General features: G+C 41.7%; 1 protein-coding gene and 1 long non-coding RNA gene across 6 annotated transcripts in view; one reads left to right on the plus strand and one right to left on the minus strand.

Moving 5' to 3' along the window:
* The window catches only part of dnah7 (dynein, axonemal, heavy chain 7), a 237,985-nt gene that overhangs the window by 44,492 nt on the left and 180,113 nt on the right, over positions 1-13,380 (minus strand). Inside the window, exons 52-56 of the mRNA XM_055637789.1 lie at positions 12,916-13,110; positions 9,564-9,656; positions 6,432-6,608; positions 5,412-5,573; positions 459-659 (exon numbers count right to left, since the gene is read on the minus strand). Of these exons, the coding sequence (XP_055493764.1) occupies positions 459-659; positions 5,412-5,573; positions 6,432-6,608; positions 9,564-9,656; positions 12,916-13,110 (828 nt within the window). The remainder of the gene's footprint in view (positions 1-458; positions 660-5,411; positions 5,574-6,431; positions 6,609-9,563; positions 9,657-12,915; positions 13,111-13,380) is intronic.
* Positions 11,448-13,380, plus strand: part of LOC129698652 (uncharacterized) — a 30,131-nt gene continuing 28,198 nt past the window's right edge. Inside the window, exons 1-2 of one of the 5 annotated variants that reach the window (XR_008723694.1) lie at positions 11,448-11,974; positions 12,952-13,116. This is a non-coding gene — a long non-coding RNA (uncharacterized LOC129698652). The remainder of the gene's footprint in view (positions 11,975-12,951; positions 13,117-13,380) is intronic. The other 4 variants (XR_008723695.1, XR_008723696.1, XR_008723693.1 and 1 more) reach the window with 4 other exon arrangements.

Consider the following 13,380-nt stretch of genomic DNA (forward strand, 5'->3'; position numbering starts at 1 on the left):
CTCCAGAAGATTACCATCAGGTTAAAATAAATACCACAGGATATAACTATAGACATTTCTTAAGTCAGAGGGTGATAAATCTGTGGAATTCTTCACCACAGAGAGCTGTGGGCAAGTCAATTGATATATTTTAAGGCAGATATAGATAGATTCTTGATTAGTACGGGTGTCAGGGGTTATGGGGAGAAGGCAGGAGAATGGAGTTAGGAGGGAGAGGTGGATAAGCCATGACTGAATGGCAGAGTAGACTTGATGGGCTGAATGGCCTAATTCTGCTCCTGTCACTTACGACATTATGAAAGAATAGAAATTAGTTTTCCTAATCTTAATTTTTGAATTAATTTCAAATTATGACGAGAGGAAATGTAATGCCGTACATGTCTTTGCATCAAATACTCAAACAGATTTGTTAATCCTTAAGTAATTAAGGTTGTACTAGTGGTTAAAGTTGTACTGACTGGCTTGCTGCAGCTGCCAAAGAACTCTGGATCAGAAATGGGATCCATGAGGTAGGATCTGATAATATTGGGCCGAAGCCCTTTCGGAGCTTCATTGGTCATTTTTACACCATTCTGCAGGACAGAAACTGGGAAATTTGAAGACGGATAGCTGGTCAGCCACAGTCTGAAATCAGGATGTGTCGTTTCCGGATTCAGTTCCTGAAATAAAATGGGATAGATTAAACAATATAGACTCTCAGCAAAGACCAAAACAAGCCAGATTACACAGTCATCTTACAGTTGAACATGTTTTACATTGCCAGGCTTGCCAGAGGGAGACAATGCAAACTGGAAGAACAGCGCCTCAACTGACAGTGAGGTAGTCTAGAGATGAATGGTGTGCACGGTACATGCTCCAGTTTCAAGTCATATCACCCATCTCCTCTCTTTCTCCTCCACTCACTCCACACCCCTCTCCTCCCCCCACACTCGGTGTGCATACATTTCTCAAACCATCTCCCAACATCCCACTGTTCCTTTCCATTCCTCCGTACACTCACCTCCCACCCCCAAGTCCCAATTTTCCCTCCCAACCCCCAATCTTTTCCCATCAACCTCCCTCCGGCTTTACATTTTATTCCTTTTCTTTCGTTATCTGAAACCCTTTTGTCTCCTTTTTAACCACTTGCCGTTTGACTAAAAATCCACACATCTGCTTATCTTCCCCCCAGGCTATATCCCATCCCCACCTCCTCTTTCCAGCTTTCTCCCTCCCACTCAATCAGCCTCCAGAATGGACCTGACCCAAAATGTTACCTATCCATTCCCTCCATAGATGTTGCCTGACCCACTGAGTTACTCCAGCACTGATTTTTGTTCTAATCCAGCTTCTGCAATCCTTTGATAGTTATGTTTTGATTTTAAGTTCACCCGGATAATAATGGCTTGATTTTTAGTGCACTTGGTGTAATTTCTACTATGATGAAATTAGATTGTATATTTATATTCTCTTCTTGAAATTTAAAAAAAGCCACGTTTCATGTTTTCATTAAAGATTTCCTATGTAAATTACAGTAGATGGTAAGGTTTAGATTCTGAATTTTGTTTCGATTTTGATCCATTTCCATAATTTGGCCACATTAGCATTGAATCAGTCAGCAGTCAACCATAAAGCCACATCTTTTAAGGATAGCTGACTGATCAGGAGGGTGCAACCTCCCTCTGGAAGGCGACTCCGGACTGTCAAAGCCGCCACAGCCAGACACAAAAGCAGCTTTTTTTCCCACAAGCAGTAGCTCTACTCAACAGCCAAAAGTCTGTAGCCTCCTTTTGCTCTAGTATTTTATTTCATTCTTCACATGTGTAAATTATGTTTTATTTTTAATTGTCTACTGTATATCGTGTTGTTACTTGCGAGCAAAGCACCAAGGCAAATTCCTTGTAAGTACACACACTTGGCTAATAGAATTTATTCAATTAAATTAAATTCAATTCAATATGTAGTACAGCAACCATTTTTGATGAGCTTGCACACCAGCTTAACAGTGAAGAATTGAATGGTCAGGAATAAAAGGCAATTACATCTATAAGCAACTGGGTGGCACGGTGACGTAGCAGTAGAGCTGTAGCAACAGAAGACGCTAGTGGGTATTGTGTACAGGCCACCTAACAGTAGTAGTGGAGTTGGGGGTGGCATCAAACAGGAAATTAGAAATGCGTGCAACAAAGGTAAAACAATTATAATGGGTGACTTCAATCTACATATAGATTGGGTGAATCAAATTGGCAGGGGTGCTGAGGAAGAGGATTTCTTGGAATGTATGCGGGATACTTTTCTAAACCAACATGTAGAGGAACCAACGAGAGAGCAGGCTATTCTAGACTGGGTATTAAGTAATGAGGAAGGGTTAGTTAGCAGTCCTGTTGTGCGTGGCCCCTTGGGCAAGAGTGACCATAATATGGTTGAGTTCTTCATTAGGATGGAGGGTGATATTGTTAATTCAGAAACAAGGGTCCTGAACTTAAAGAAAGGTGACTTTGAGGGTATGAGACGTGAATTGGCCAAGATAGACTGGCAAATGATTCTTAAAGGGTTGATGGTGGATATGCAATGGAAGGCACTTAAAAACCGCATGGATGAACTACAACAATTGTTCATCCCAGTTTGGCAAAATAATAAATCGGGGAAGGTAGTGCATCCGTGGATAACAAGGGAAATCAGGGATAGTATCAAAACAAAAGATGAAGCGTACAAATTAGCCAGAAAAAGCAGCCTACCAGAGGACTGGGAGAAATTCAGAGTCCAGCAGAGGAGGACAATTAAGAAAGGGAAATAGATTATGAAAGAAAACTGGCAGGGAACATAAAAACTGACTGCAAAAGCATTTATAGATATGTGAAGAGGAAAAGATTAGTTAAAACAAATGTAGGTCCCTTGCAGTCAGAAACAGGCGAATTGATCATGGGGAACAAGGACATGGCAGACCAATTGAATAACTACTTTGGTTCTGTCTTCACTAAGGAAGACATAAATAATCTGCCGGAAATAGCAAGGGACCGGGGGTTAAATGAGATGGAGGAACTGAGTGAAATCCAGGTTAGCCGGGAAGTGGTGTTAGGTAAATTGAATGGATTAAAGGCCGATAAATCCCCAGGGCCAGATAAGTTGCATCCCAGAGTACTTAAGGAAGTAGCCGCAGAAATAGTGGATGCATTAGTGATAATTTTTCAAAACTCTTTAGATTCTGGAGTAGTTCCTGAGGACTGGAGGGTAGCTAATGTAACCCCACTTTTTAAAAAGGGAGGGAGAGAGAAAACGGGGAATTACAGACCAGTTAGTCTAACATCGGTGGTGGGGAAAATTCTGGAGTCAGTTATTAAAGATGGGATAACAGCACATTTGGAAAGTGGTGAATTCATTGGACAGTCAGCATGGATTTATGAAAGGTAAATCATGTCTGACGAATCTTGTAGAATTTTTCGAGGATGTAACTAGTAGAGTGGATAAGGGAGAACCAGTGGATGTGTTATATCTGGACTTTCAGAAGGCTTTCGACAAGGTCAGATTCAGATTCAACTTTAATTGTCATTGTCAGTGTACAGTACAGAGACAACGAAATGCGGTTAGCATCTCCCTGGAAGAGAGACATAGAATATAATCTATATTCTATGTCCCACATAAAAGATTAGTATGCAAACTTAAAGCACATGGTATTGGGGGTTCAGTATTGATGTGGATAGAGAACTGGCTGGCGGACAGGGGAAGCAAAGAGTAGGAGTAAACGTATCCTTTTCAGAATGGCAGGCAGTGACTAGTGGGGTACCGCAAGGCTCAGTGCTGGGACCCCAGCTATTTACAATATATATTAATGATCTGGATGAGGGAATTGAATGCAACATCTCCAAGTTTGCAGATGACACGAAGCTGGGGGGCAGTGTTAGCTGTGAGGAGGATGCTAGGAGGCTGCAAGGTGACTTGGATAGGCTGAGTGAGTGGGCAAATGCATGGCAGATGCAGTATAATGTGGATAAATGTGAGGTTATCCATTTTGGTGGCAAAAACAGGAAAGTAGACTATTATCTGAATGGTGGCCGATTAGGAAAAGGGGAGATGCAACGAGACCTGGGTGTCATGGTACACCAGTCATTGAAAGTAGGAATGCAGGTGCAGCAGGCAGTGAAGAAAGCAAATGGCATGTTAGCATTCATAGCAAAAGGATTTGAGTATAAGAGCAGGGAGGTTCTACTGCAGTTGTACAGGGTCTTGGTGAGACCACACCTGGAGTATTGCGTACAGTTTTGGTATCCTAATCTGAGGAAAGACATTCTTGCCATAGAGGGAGTACAGAGAAGGTTCACCAGACTGATTCCTGGGATGGCAGGACTTTCATATGAAGACAGACTGGATAGAATCGGCTTGTACACGCTAGAATTTAGAAGATTGAGGGGGGAACTTAATTCTTAAGGGGTTGGACAGGCTAGATGCAGGAAGATTATTCCCAATATTGGGGAAGTCCAGAACTAGGGGTCACAGTTTAAGGATAAGAGTGAAGTCTTTTAGGACCGAGATGAGAAAATCATTTTTTACACAGAGTGGTGAATCTGTGGAATTCTCTGCCACAGAAGGTAGTTGAGGCCAGTTCATTGGCTATATTTAAGAGGGAGTTAGATGTGGCCCTTGTGGCTAAAGGGATCAGGGGGTATGGAGAGAAGGCAGGGATGGGATACTGAGTTGGATGATCAGCCATGATCATATCGAATGGCAGTGCAGGCTCGAAGGGCCGAATGGTCTACTCCTGCACCTATTTTCTATGTTCTATGTTTAGAGCTACCACCTAACAGCGCCAGAGACCGGGGTTCGATCTTGACCACTGATGCTTGTCTGTATGGAGTTTGTACCTTCTCCCCGTGGGTTTTCTCTGAGATCTTCGGTTTCCTCCCACACTCCAAAGACGTACAGGTCTGCAGGTTAATTGGCTTGGTATAAATGTAAAATTGTCCCTCGTGTGTGTAGGATAGTATTAGTGTCCAGGGGATCGCTGGTCGGTGCAGACTCGGTGGGCCCTCCCTAAACTAAACTAGGTAATGCCCTACAGTGGGAAAATCTTTACGATGGCTGCATCACCAAGGATGTTCATATTAGAAGTCCTTAGGAACTGGTGCACACGGCAAACTATGATACAATCGAGTACAAGACGTGTTCCCAACCAATCCAACCTGCACCTACGTATCATGGTTTTTGGGCAAGTTAAAAAATCATTGACACAAGTGAATGAAGGGAACAAATGCTCTGGATCTTAATTGCAAAATCCCATATTTTTCTATATTAATGAGATTTTTAGGCTGTTCCTATAAATGCACTGTTAAGCTTGATATATCTTTAGGCAAAAGTGGGCAAGTAGGGAAACAAAAATCCCTGCATTGGGCTTCTCCTCTTTGATTTATGATAATAAACTGATCAATAATTCTTACCGCACAAACTCGTTCTAAAGTTGACATCCATGATGTAGCCAGGTGGCAGTTTTGTAATACCACCCAGGAACCTTGTTTCACAGCCATCTCAATCATGTTCATGGCTATCGGCCCTTGACCTTGTCCAAGGGACAAAGAGCTCAACTTGGATCCCCCAAAACCCTGTAGAGATATTCGATGTTAGCCAATAATTTTGAAGCAATGTTTTTATTTTATATTAACTTACCAACACAGCTGAAGATAAATAATATAATATTGTAATATAAAGTGAAATTTTACTTCTCAAGACAATGAAGAACTATTTAATTCAAAAGAAAGATGTATCCGATAACAAGTATTCGTACTAAAATATTTTTAATATCATTTTCCTTATCTAAACAGAAGTTTTCAGTGAGGACATTAATAGATGATATTTATATATGCATAGTGCAAGAAAATGCATACTTAGACCTGTATTGTCTACACAGTGAAGCTCCAGTGTTGTATTCCTGAACTCCAAATATATCACAGTATAGTTCCTTAGATTAAGGATAGTTTCCCGACTGCATATCATTGCACCAAGCGTATTCCACTTGGATCCGTGAGAGGATTTGGAAAGCACAGAGGGAAGTGGGAAATTGCAGAGAACGTGCCAGGTTATTCTTGACAGGGCAGAAGCATAGGGAAGTGACAGACCAAACCAATGTTCAGAACTAAACCTTTGACTCCATAGCTTACTACCTAAACAAGGTGTCCTTCCAGGAATTAAACAAAAACACAGTCAACATGGTTAATTTAATCAAGTCAACATTGTTTTCTCTAAAGAAGGTCTGAAGAAGGGTCTCGACCCGAAACATCACCCATTCCTTCTCTCCAGCGATGCTGCCTGTCCCGCTGAGTTACTCCAGCTTTGTGTGTCTGGTGTTGTTTTCTCATTATTTTTTGGAAATTCGATTGCAATAATTTTGTGAAATTTGAACATCTCGCCTGTGGTCGAACTTGACCGAGATACATCAGAATGGTTAATACATTTGGACTTACCTGATCTTCAGCAAACTTGAGGAGAGCAGCCATTGGGTCAGCACCAGGTGAGAGGATGAATATCAGGGGTGCAATAGCATTGCTGTCACCAAACGCGCTGCTCAAATCAAATGGAGGTGGTTCAATGAACCGTCGACCAAGGTTGGCAGTCACATACTCCTGAGCCATTGGGATGAACTGAAGGGAAAAAAATGACCTATTCATGGTAGATTCACAGAAGACACTACAAATGAATAATTAAAATATGGAAAATAATAGCTCAGAAATTGTTGTGCTGCACTATTAAGAAACTTCCCGTGATTGGAAACAACTCTCGGAATATTAAAGGTTGCAATAACTCTTGAGAATTGCTCACATTTACACATTCATTTAAGCATTAGTGTTATGCTTCTTTGAATATTAATAGAAACATAAAAAATAGGTGCAGGAGTCTGCCATTCGGCCCTTGGAGCCTACACCGCCATTCAATATGATCATGGCTGATCATTTTAATTTTTTTATTTTCTTAAATTATTTATTTTTATTTTTTGAGAGATTCAGCGTGGAACCAGGCCCTTCGTCCCATCCAGTCCGCGCCGACCAGCGATCCCTCCACATTAACACTCTCATACACCCACTAAGGACAATTTTACATTTACCAAGGCAGTTAACCTACATACCTTTACGTCTTTGGAGAAATAGTAGCACTTTTACCAAATGGCTACAGCAGTACCAACCATTTATTTAGGGTGCCTCAAAGTCAATATAAATTATTTGAGAGATTGCAGAGTGGGGCATTTCCCTATTGTTTCACATTCCACATGGTATTTAATACATGTGAAGAAACCAGGTGTACATTATGGCGGTTTCATTTTTCAAGGGTTGTCTTTGGAAATGATTTATCAGATTATGGCAATAAGACCATTTTTGGAAAGTGAATATGCAGTTAGCATCTGATTCCAAATGACATCGATGGTCCAGAAGTGACTACAATGGTGTCTGCTGAAATCAATTAAATAGCATTGGTATCTAAATAGCATCATAATTAGCAAATCTTAATGCCTCACAGCCATTTTCCTCCATTGAGTTCACAGGGGAGAACTTGCCTTGCCTGCTCGACCTGAGCAAACCGTTTGAACAATTCCTCAGTGCAAGTGCTGGTACAATGCCACTACATCACACTTTGCCAACAGATATGGGAGCCCTGTGGCAGAGCGAGGTTGTGGAAAATGTTACAGCAGCTGTCCGAGACTTTGCACACAATTTGAGTACATCATGGAGATTTCTCGGGAATAATATGAAAGAAAAGTCAGCAAGTATACATGGAATTTAGTTGAGTTTAGTTTAGAGATACTGAGCAGAAACAGGCCCTACTTGGCCCACTGAGACCGCACTGACCAGTGATCCCCGCACACTAACACTATCCTACACACATTAGGGACAATTTTACATTTATAACCAAGCCAATTAACCTACAAACCTGGATGCCTTTGGAATGTGGGAGGAAACTGAAGATCTGGGAGAAAACCTACGCAGGTCACGGGGAGTACGTACAAACTCTGTACAGACAGCACGCGTAGTCAGGATCGAACCTGGGATGTGGCACTGTAAGGCAGCAACTCTACCGTTGCATCACTTTACTACACAATTTCTGGGCCTGCTACTCAAAAACTGTGTATAGTGCCAATTCACACTCAAATTAGAGGCACAACAATGGCAACTGGTAAAAGGTATACTTGGCTTTATTCAAACTTTGAACTGCAGAGGCAATGTACAAGTATTCACAACTTGCACAATGTACCATTTCTTCAAGACATTGGGTAATCAGTTTTGGAGTTGTTCTACCTAGATTTCTCTGAACTCATGATTCAGATCCAGATTGCCCAGGTTCTGGATCCATCTCCCTCCTACTTCTTCTGTTCTGTTCCAATGCGCATCAGTAGTTCAGACTAATCCCCACTCATTTCACCTGTTTTTGTCCCATGGCAGCTGGGCAATTGTTGTTGTAGATTGATGGTGCATGTGAGCCAATCACACACAAGCCAGCACCACTAACTCCACCCCTCCATAACACTTATACTAACGCCCCATTCCCGGCACTTCAGTTCGAGCAGCCAGGATGTATTGATAACCTGTTGTCCTAAGTGCTGCTAAGTGCTCATTAAAGATGTGTTTAAATCACACAATGACTTTGGCTCATGTTTACAGTTGTTAACAGTAACACGGACATTTTCCACTTTACTAGTTGAGTGGAATCCTAGTTATTGGTAATGTGCCAATTGGGCAAAGAGAGGCATGGAACTGATTGCTCCTTCCAGTTAATACACACTCATTTGCCTCATGGGTCTGGTGACCAAGCTTAATCACATAGGTAGCTCACAGACTTAACTTTGCCCACTATTTATTGCTTATTACTACAGTAACAACCATTCAGCGTGCAATTGAGGGCTTGGATTCAATTGGAGGTGTCTTAGGGTGAACCCATTGTTGATTATATCATTGCAACTAGATGGCCTGTCCTGTTGCTTCCAGTTTATTAGGCTTCTGGGAACTTGGGTCTTACTAAAAACACCTCCCAATTCATCACTGCTGCTTAGAGAAGCTGAAAGAATGTTACATTGGTGCTTTATACCCTGCCTCAGTCTAGTTCATCCTATTATCAATTAATGACTTAGAGATTCACATTTCCAATTCAGGTAATCTATGAAGAAAGACCTTGGCCCAAAACATCACCCATTTCTACTCTCCACATATGTTGCCTGTCCCACTGAGTTACTCCATTTTGTGTCTACAGTTATTATCAGTCAACCTTGGTCATGATTTCCTAACATTCCCACAGAAGTTGACAGATCATTAACTGTCCTTGAATACGGTAGCCTTTCTAAAACACCCTTAGAAACGTAGAAACATAGAAAATAGGTGCAGGAGGGGGCCATTAGGCCCTTCGAGCCAGCACCGCCATTCATTGTGATCATGGCTGATCATTCCCAATCAATAACCCGTCCCCATATCCCTCTCTATTCTTCTGTTCTAGGAAAGTACTTTTAACCCTCTCACTACCACACTCACCCATCATCCCCACAGATTTGAGACACCTTTAATAAATTACTTTCTACCACAAATATTCAAATGATAAGGATTGGATATTCAAACCTTGTCAGGCCTCAGACAACGAATTACAAGCATTCTCTGAAAGTTTGCCAGCTTATTTTCCCATTCGCCAGGAAACATCTCTTGATGTGGATCCTGAAAAACAGAATGTACATTTGAAAACAGAAAGCATTGGAAATATTCAGCCGGTCAGGAGGAATCTATTGAAGGAGAAACAATGTTAACTCCTCCAATATTTACTCCTTCTGAATGCCTTTTAGCTACTTCTGGGGCCTTTATATTAAGGGTATTGCACCTTGTAAGGCTACTGACAGGCTGGTAGAATATTGTTCCCTGTCACTTGGAGGTTCAGCAAATAGCAATGGTCAATCTTTCCAATTTTAGCATAATTCGGCCCATCAAGTTTACTCCACCATTTAATCATGGCAGTTCTATCTCTCCCTCCTAACCCCATTTTCCTGCCTTCTCCCCATAACCCCTGCACTCCACAGCCTTATGTAACAAAGAATTCCACATGAGGGACTGCAGTGTGGCAGAGTAAGCTGTAGGAGGCAGGCAAGGGCATTGCTTACTGGTGATAAGGACTAAAGGGCCTGTCCCACTTGGGGGTAATTTGCCCGTCATTTACACGGCATAATTTACTCGTCATGACGCACACATCATGACGCGCACGTGATGCGCGCATGGCGTTCATTACGCGCGCATGGCGCGTGGTGAGGCGTGGTGGTGTTGGCGGTGACGCGCCCCAGGATTTTGGGATTCACAAAATCTTCGTGCGGCACCTACATGACGCGTGAATTACACCGAAGTGGGACAGGCTGAAATGAAATGTTTTTTCCAGCTGACACCAATATGTTCATATTCCATAATACTACCAGAAATCTATCAGGGGCAACCAGTCAATGAGGTATGCATCTGCAGCAATACAGATCACACAACCAGCTTCAGATTAATGCCAACAGTGATGCTCAGCACCCACAGTACAGCTCCCAATGATCTGTCCAATTCTGTGGGAAGGGGAGTTGCAATGGTTGCCAAATATTTCAACTCCCCATCCTACTGCCATACTAACATCTCTGACCTGGGACCCCTCCATTGCCAGAGTCAGGCCACAGGCAAATTGGAGGGACAGCAGCTCATATTCCGCTTGGGTAGCTTACAAACCCAGTGGCATGAATGTTGAATTCTCTGATTTTAACTAATGTCTACCGACACTCCACTCCCCTCTCACCATGTCATTTAACCAGTTCCTCAACTCTGCACATTGTATCCCTCTTGGGTTCGCACCTTCCCCAGCCAACATTGGGCCCACCAGGGCACCACCCTGAATGAAGTCATTTGTGGCCAAGATAGGTCCTAGTCTTCTCGCCACTGGATCTACACCGTTTGTATTCCTTTGTTATCAACTCTTCCCCAGCCAACAATGAACCATTGTGGGCTCCACATTTGATGCAGGCTCAGCTTTGTTCTATACATTACCATACCTCCAGTATCCCCCGCCCTGACTCTCAGTCTGATGAAGGGTCTCGACTCAAAACGTCACCTGTTCCTTTTCCCCAGAGATGCTGCCTAACCCGCTGAGTTACTCCAGCATTTTGTGCCTATTTTCAGAATCAGGTAAATGCTTCCTAACTAATTGAGCCCGTTTACCACTGGTTGTTGATCAGTAGAATCCTTTTCAATCTTAAATTTCTCAGCTGAGGCCATTCTTACAAGATAAAAAATAAGAACTAAACACTATTTGTCAAACTGTTCCTAGCGATTTCACCTGTATAAAAATATGATTAAACATTTGACAAACACAGCAGATTTTTAGCAGGGCTATAAATCTCTGTATAAGTAGGAAAAGCAAAATTGTGCTTACAAAAAATGCTGGTGATGAAAAATGCAGTAACGTTTTGAACCACCCTCAACAATGTGAAATATTTTGTCGAACTGGACAAACCAGAGAAGTCAGACTAACAACAATTTTTAAATTTGAAATTTAAATATGAACACCATGTGTCATGATGAAAAAATCCAAACAACTGTGTTATTAAAAGAGAGTAGGAAGAAAATGCAGATGCTGGTTTAAACCGTAGACACAATAAGCTGGTGTAACTCAGCAGATCATGTAGCATCTCTGGAGAGAAGGAATGGGTGAGATTTTTGGTCGAGATCCTTCATCAGACCTTCTTTCAGACTGAAAAAAGGGGTTTGTAACAAGAAGGCAGATTATTATCTGAATAGTGTCAGATTAGGTGCAATGAAACCTGGGTGTCCGTGTACATCAGTCACTGAAAGTAAGCATGCAGACACAGCAGGCAGTGAAGAAAGCTAATGGCATGTTGGCCTTCATAGCGCGAGGATTTGAGTATAGGACCAAGGAGTTTAGGGCCACTGTTGTTCTGGGCCCTGGTGAGACCACATCTTGAGTATTCTTGCGAATGAGGGAGTGTCTTGAATTGAATGAGGTAGGTTCAATTTCAATTTCAATGAACTTTATTTTTCCGTTAGGAACTTTGTTTTCTGCAGCCATACAACAAAAAGAAACAATTTTACAAGACCATGGGGAAAAATGGAGGAGGACTGACCAAACTTTGTGCCTTCCACCACAGTGATGAATGCTGTGGTGGATGTTTGTGTTAAATTTTTATTGTGTATCGTGTGTTCTTTTTTATTGTACCGCTGCTGGCAAGTTCATTTCACTGCACTTCATTGTGTATGTAACGAATAGATCTGACTATCTGACTGACTGTATTATAACCATATAACCATATAACAATTACAGCACGGAAACAGGCCATCTCGGCCCTACAAGTCCGTGCCGAACAACTTTTTTTTCCCCCTTAGTCCCACCTGCCTGCACTCATACCATAACCCTCCATTCCCTTCTCATCCATATGCCTATCCAATTTATTTTTAAATGACACCAATGAACCTGCCTCCGCCACTTCCACTGGAAGCTCATTCCACACTGCTACCACTCTCTGAGTAAAGAAGTTCCCCTCATATTACCCCTAAACTTCTGTCCCTTAATTCTGAAGTCATGTCCTCTTGTTTGAATCTTCCCTATTCTCAAAGGGAAAAGCTTGTCCACATCAACTCTGTCTATCCCTCTCATCATTTTAAAGACCTCTATCAAGTCCCCCCTTAACCTTCTGCGCTCCAGAGAATAAAGACCTAACTTATTCAACCTTTCTCTGTAACTTAGTTGTTGAAACCCAGTTGTTACACCAAAGGTCCAATGAGAATGTACTGAGTAGCTGTGGCTGAAAATCAATGCCATGGTCACTTATATACACTCTATGCATAAAAAAAAACTCTGTTACTTTATGGTAACTAATTAATGAGTTTTGATATGACCTTGAGGATAGACAGTAATTTTGTACAAAACATATTTTTCCAAACCTACCATGCTGTCATACACTGCCTTCCATCCATCTAATAGATCCACAAATTGAGACCGAAGGCTTGCAAACTCTGGAATTTCATCAAGTCGGCAAAACTCATCCCAAGATGCTTTAGGGAGCCATTCAGTTGGATTTGGGTGTGGATTATCCAAGCCAATGCCACCCGTCAGCAAAAAGGTCCACTCCACTTCTTCAATCTGAAGGTAAAGAAAACATTATTAGATACCTGTAATGTTGTTGTAATCTGATTAATGAACTAGAAAATGTATTAAGAACTAAATAAAACTTACAGATTACACGTGGCAAATGTGTTAACAGCGTGACAGCAAATGGAGTCAGTTTGCATTTCTATCTCTTTGATAGGCAAACATTCAGATTTGTAAGCAAATAAATGCTATATTAGTTTAAAATATGCGTAGTATATACATTACAAAACAATCGTTGAATGCAAGTTAGTGCAATTTCTT

Source organism: Leucoraja erinacea, chromosome 7 (assembly GCF_028641065.1).
Source record: "Leucoraja erinacea ecotype New England chromosome 7, Leri_hhj_1, whole genome shotgun sequence".
Classification (NCBI taxonomy): Eukaryota; Metazoa; Chordata; class Chondrichthyes; order Rajiformes; family Rajidae; genus Leucoraja; species Leucoraja erinaceus.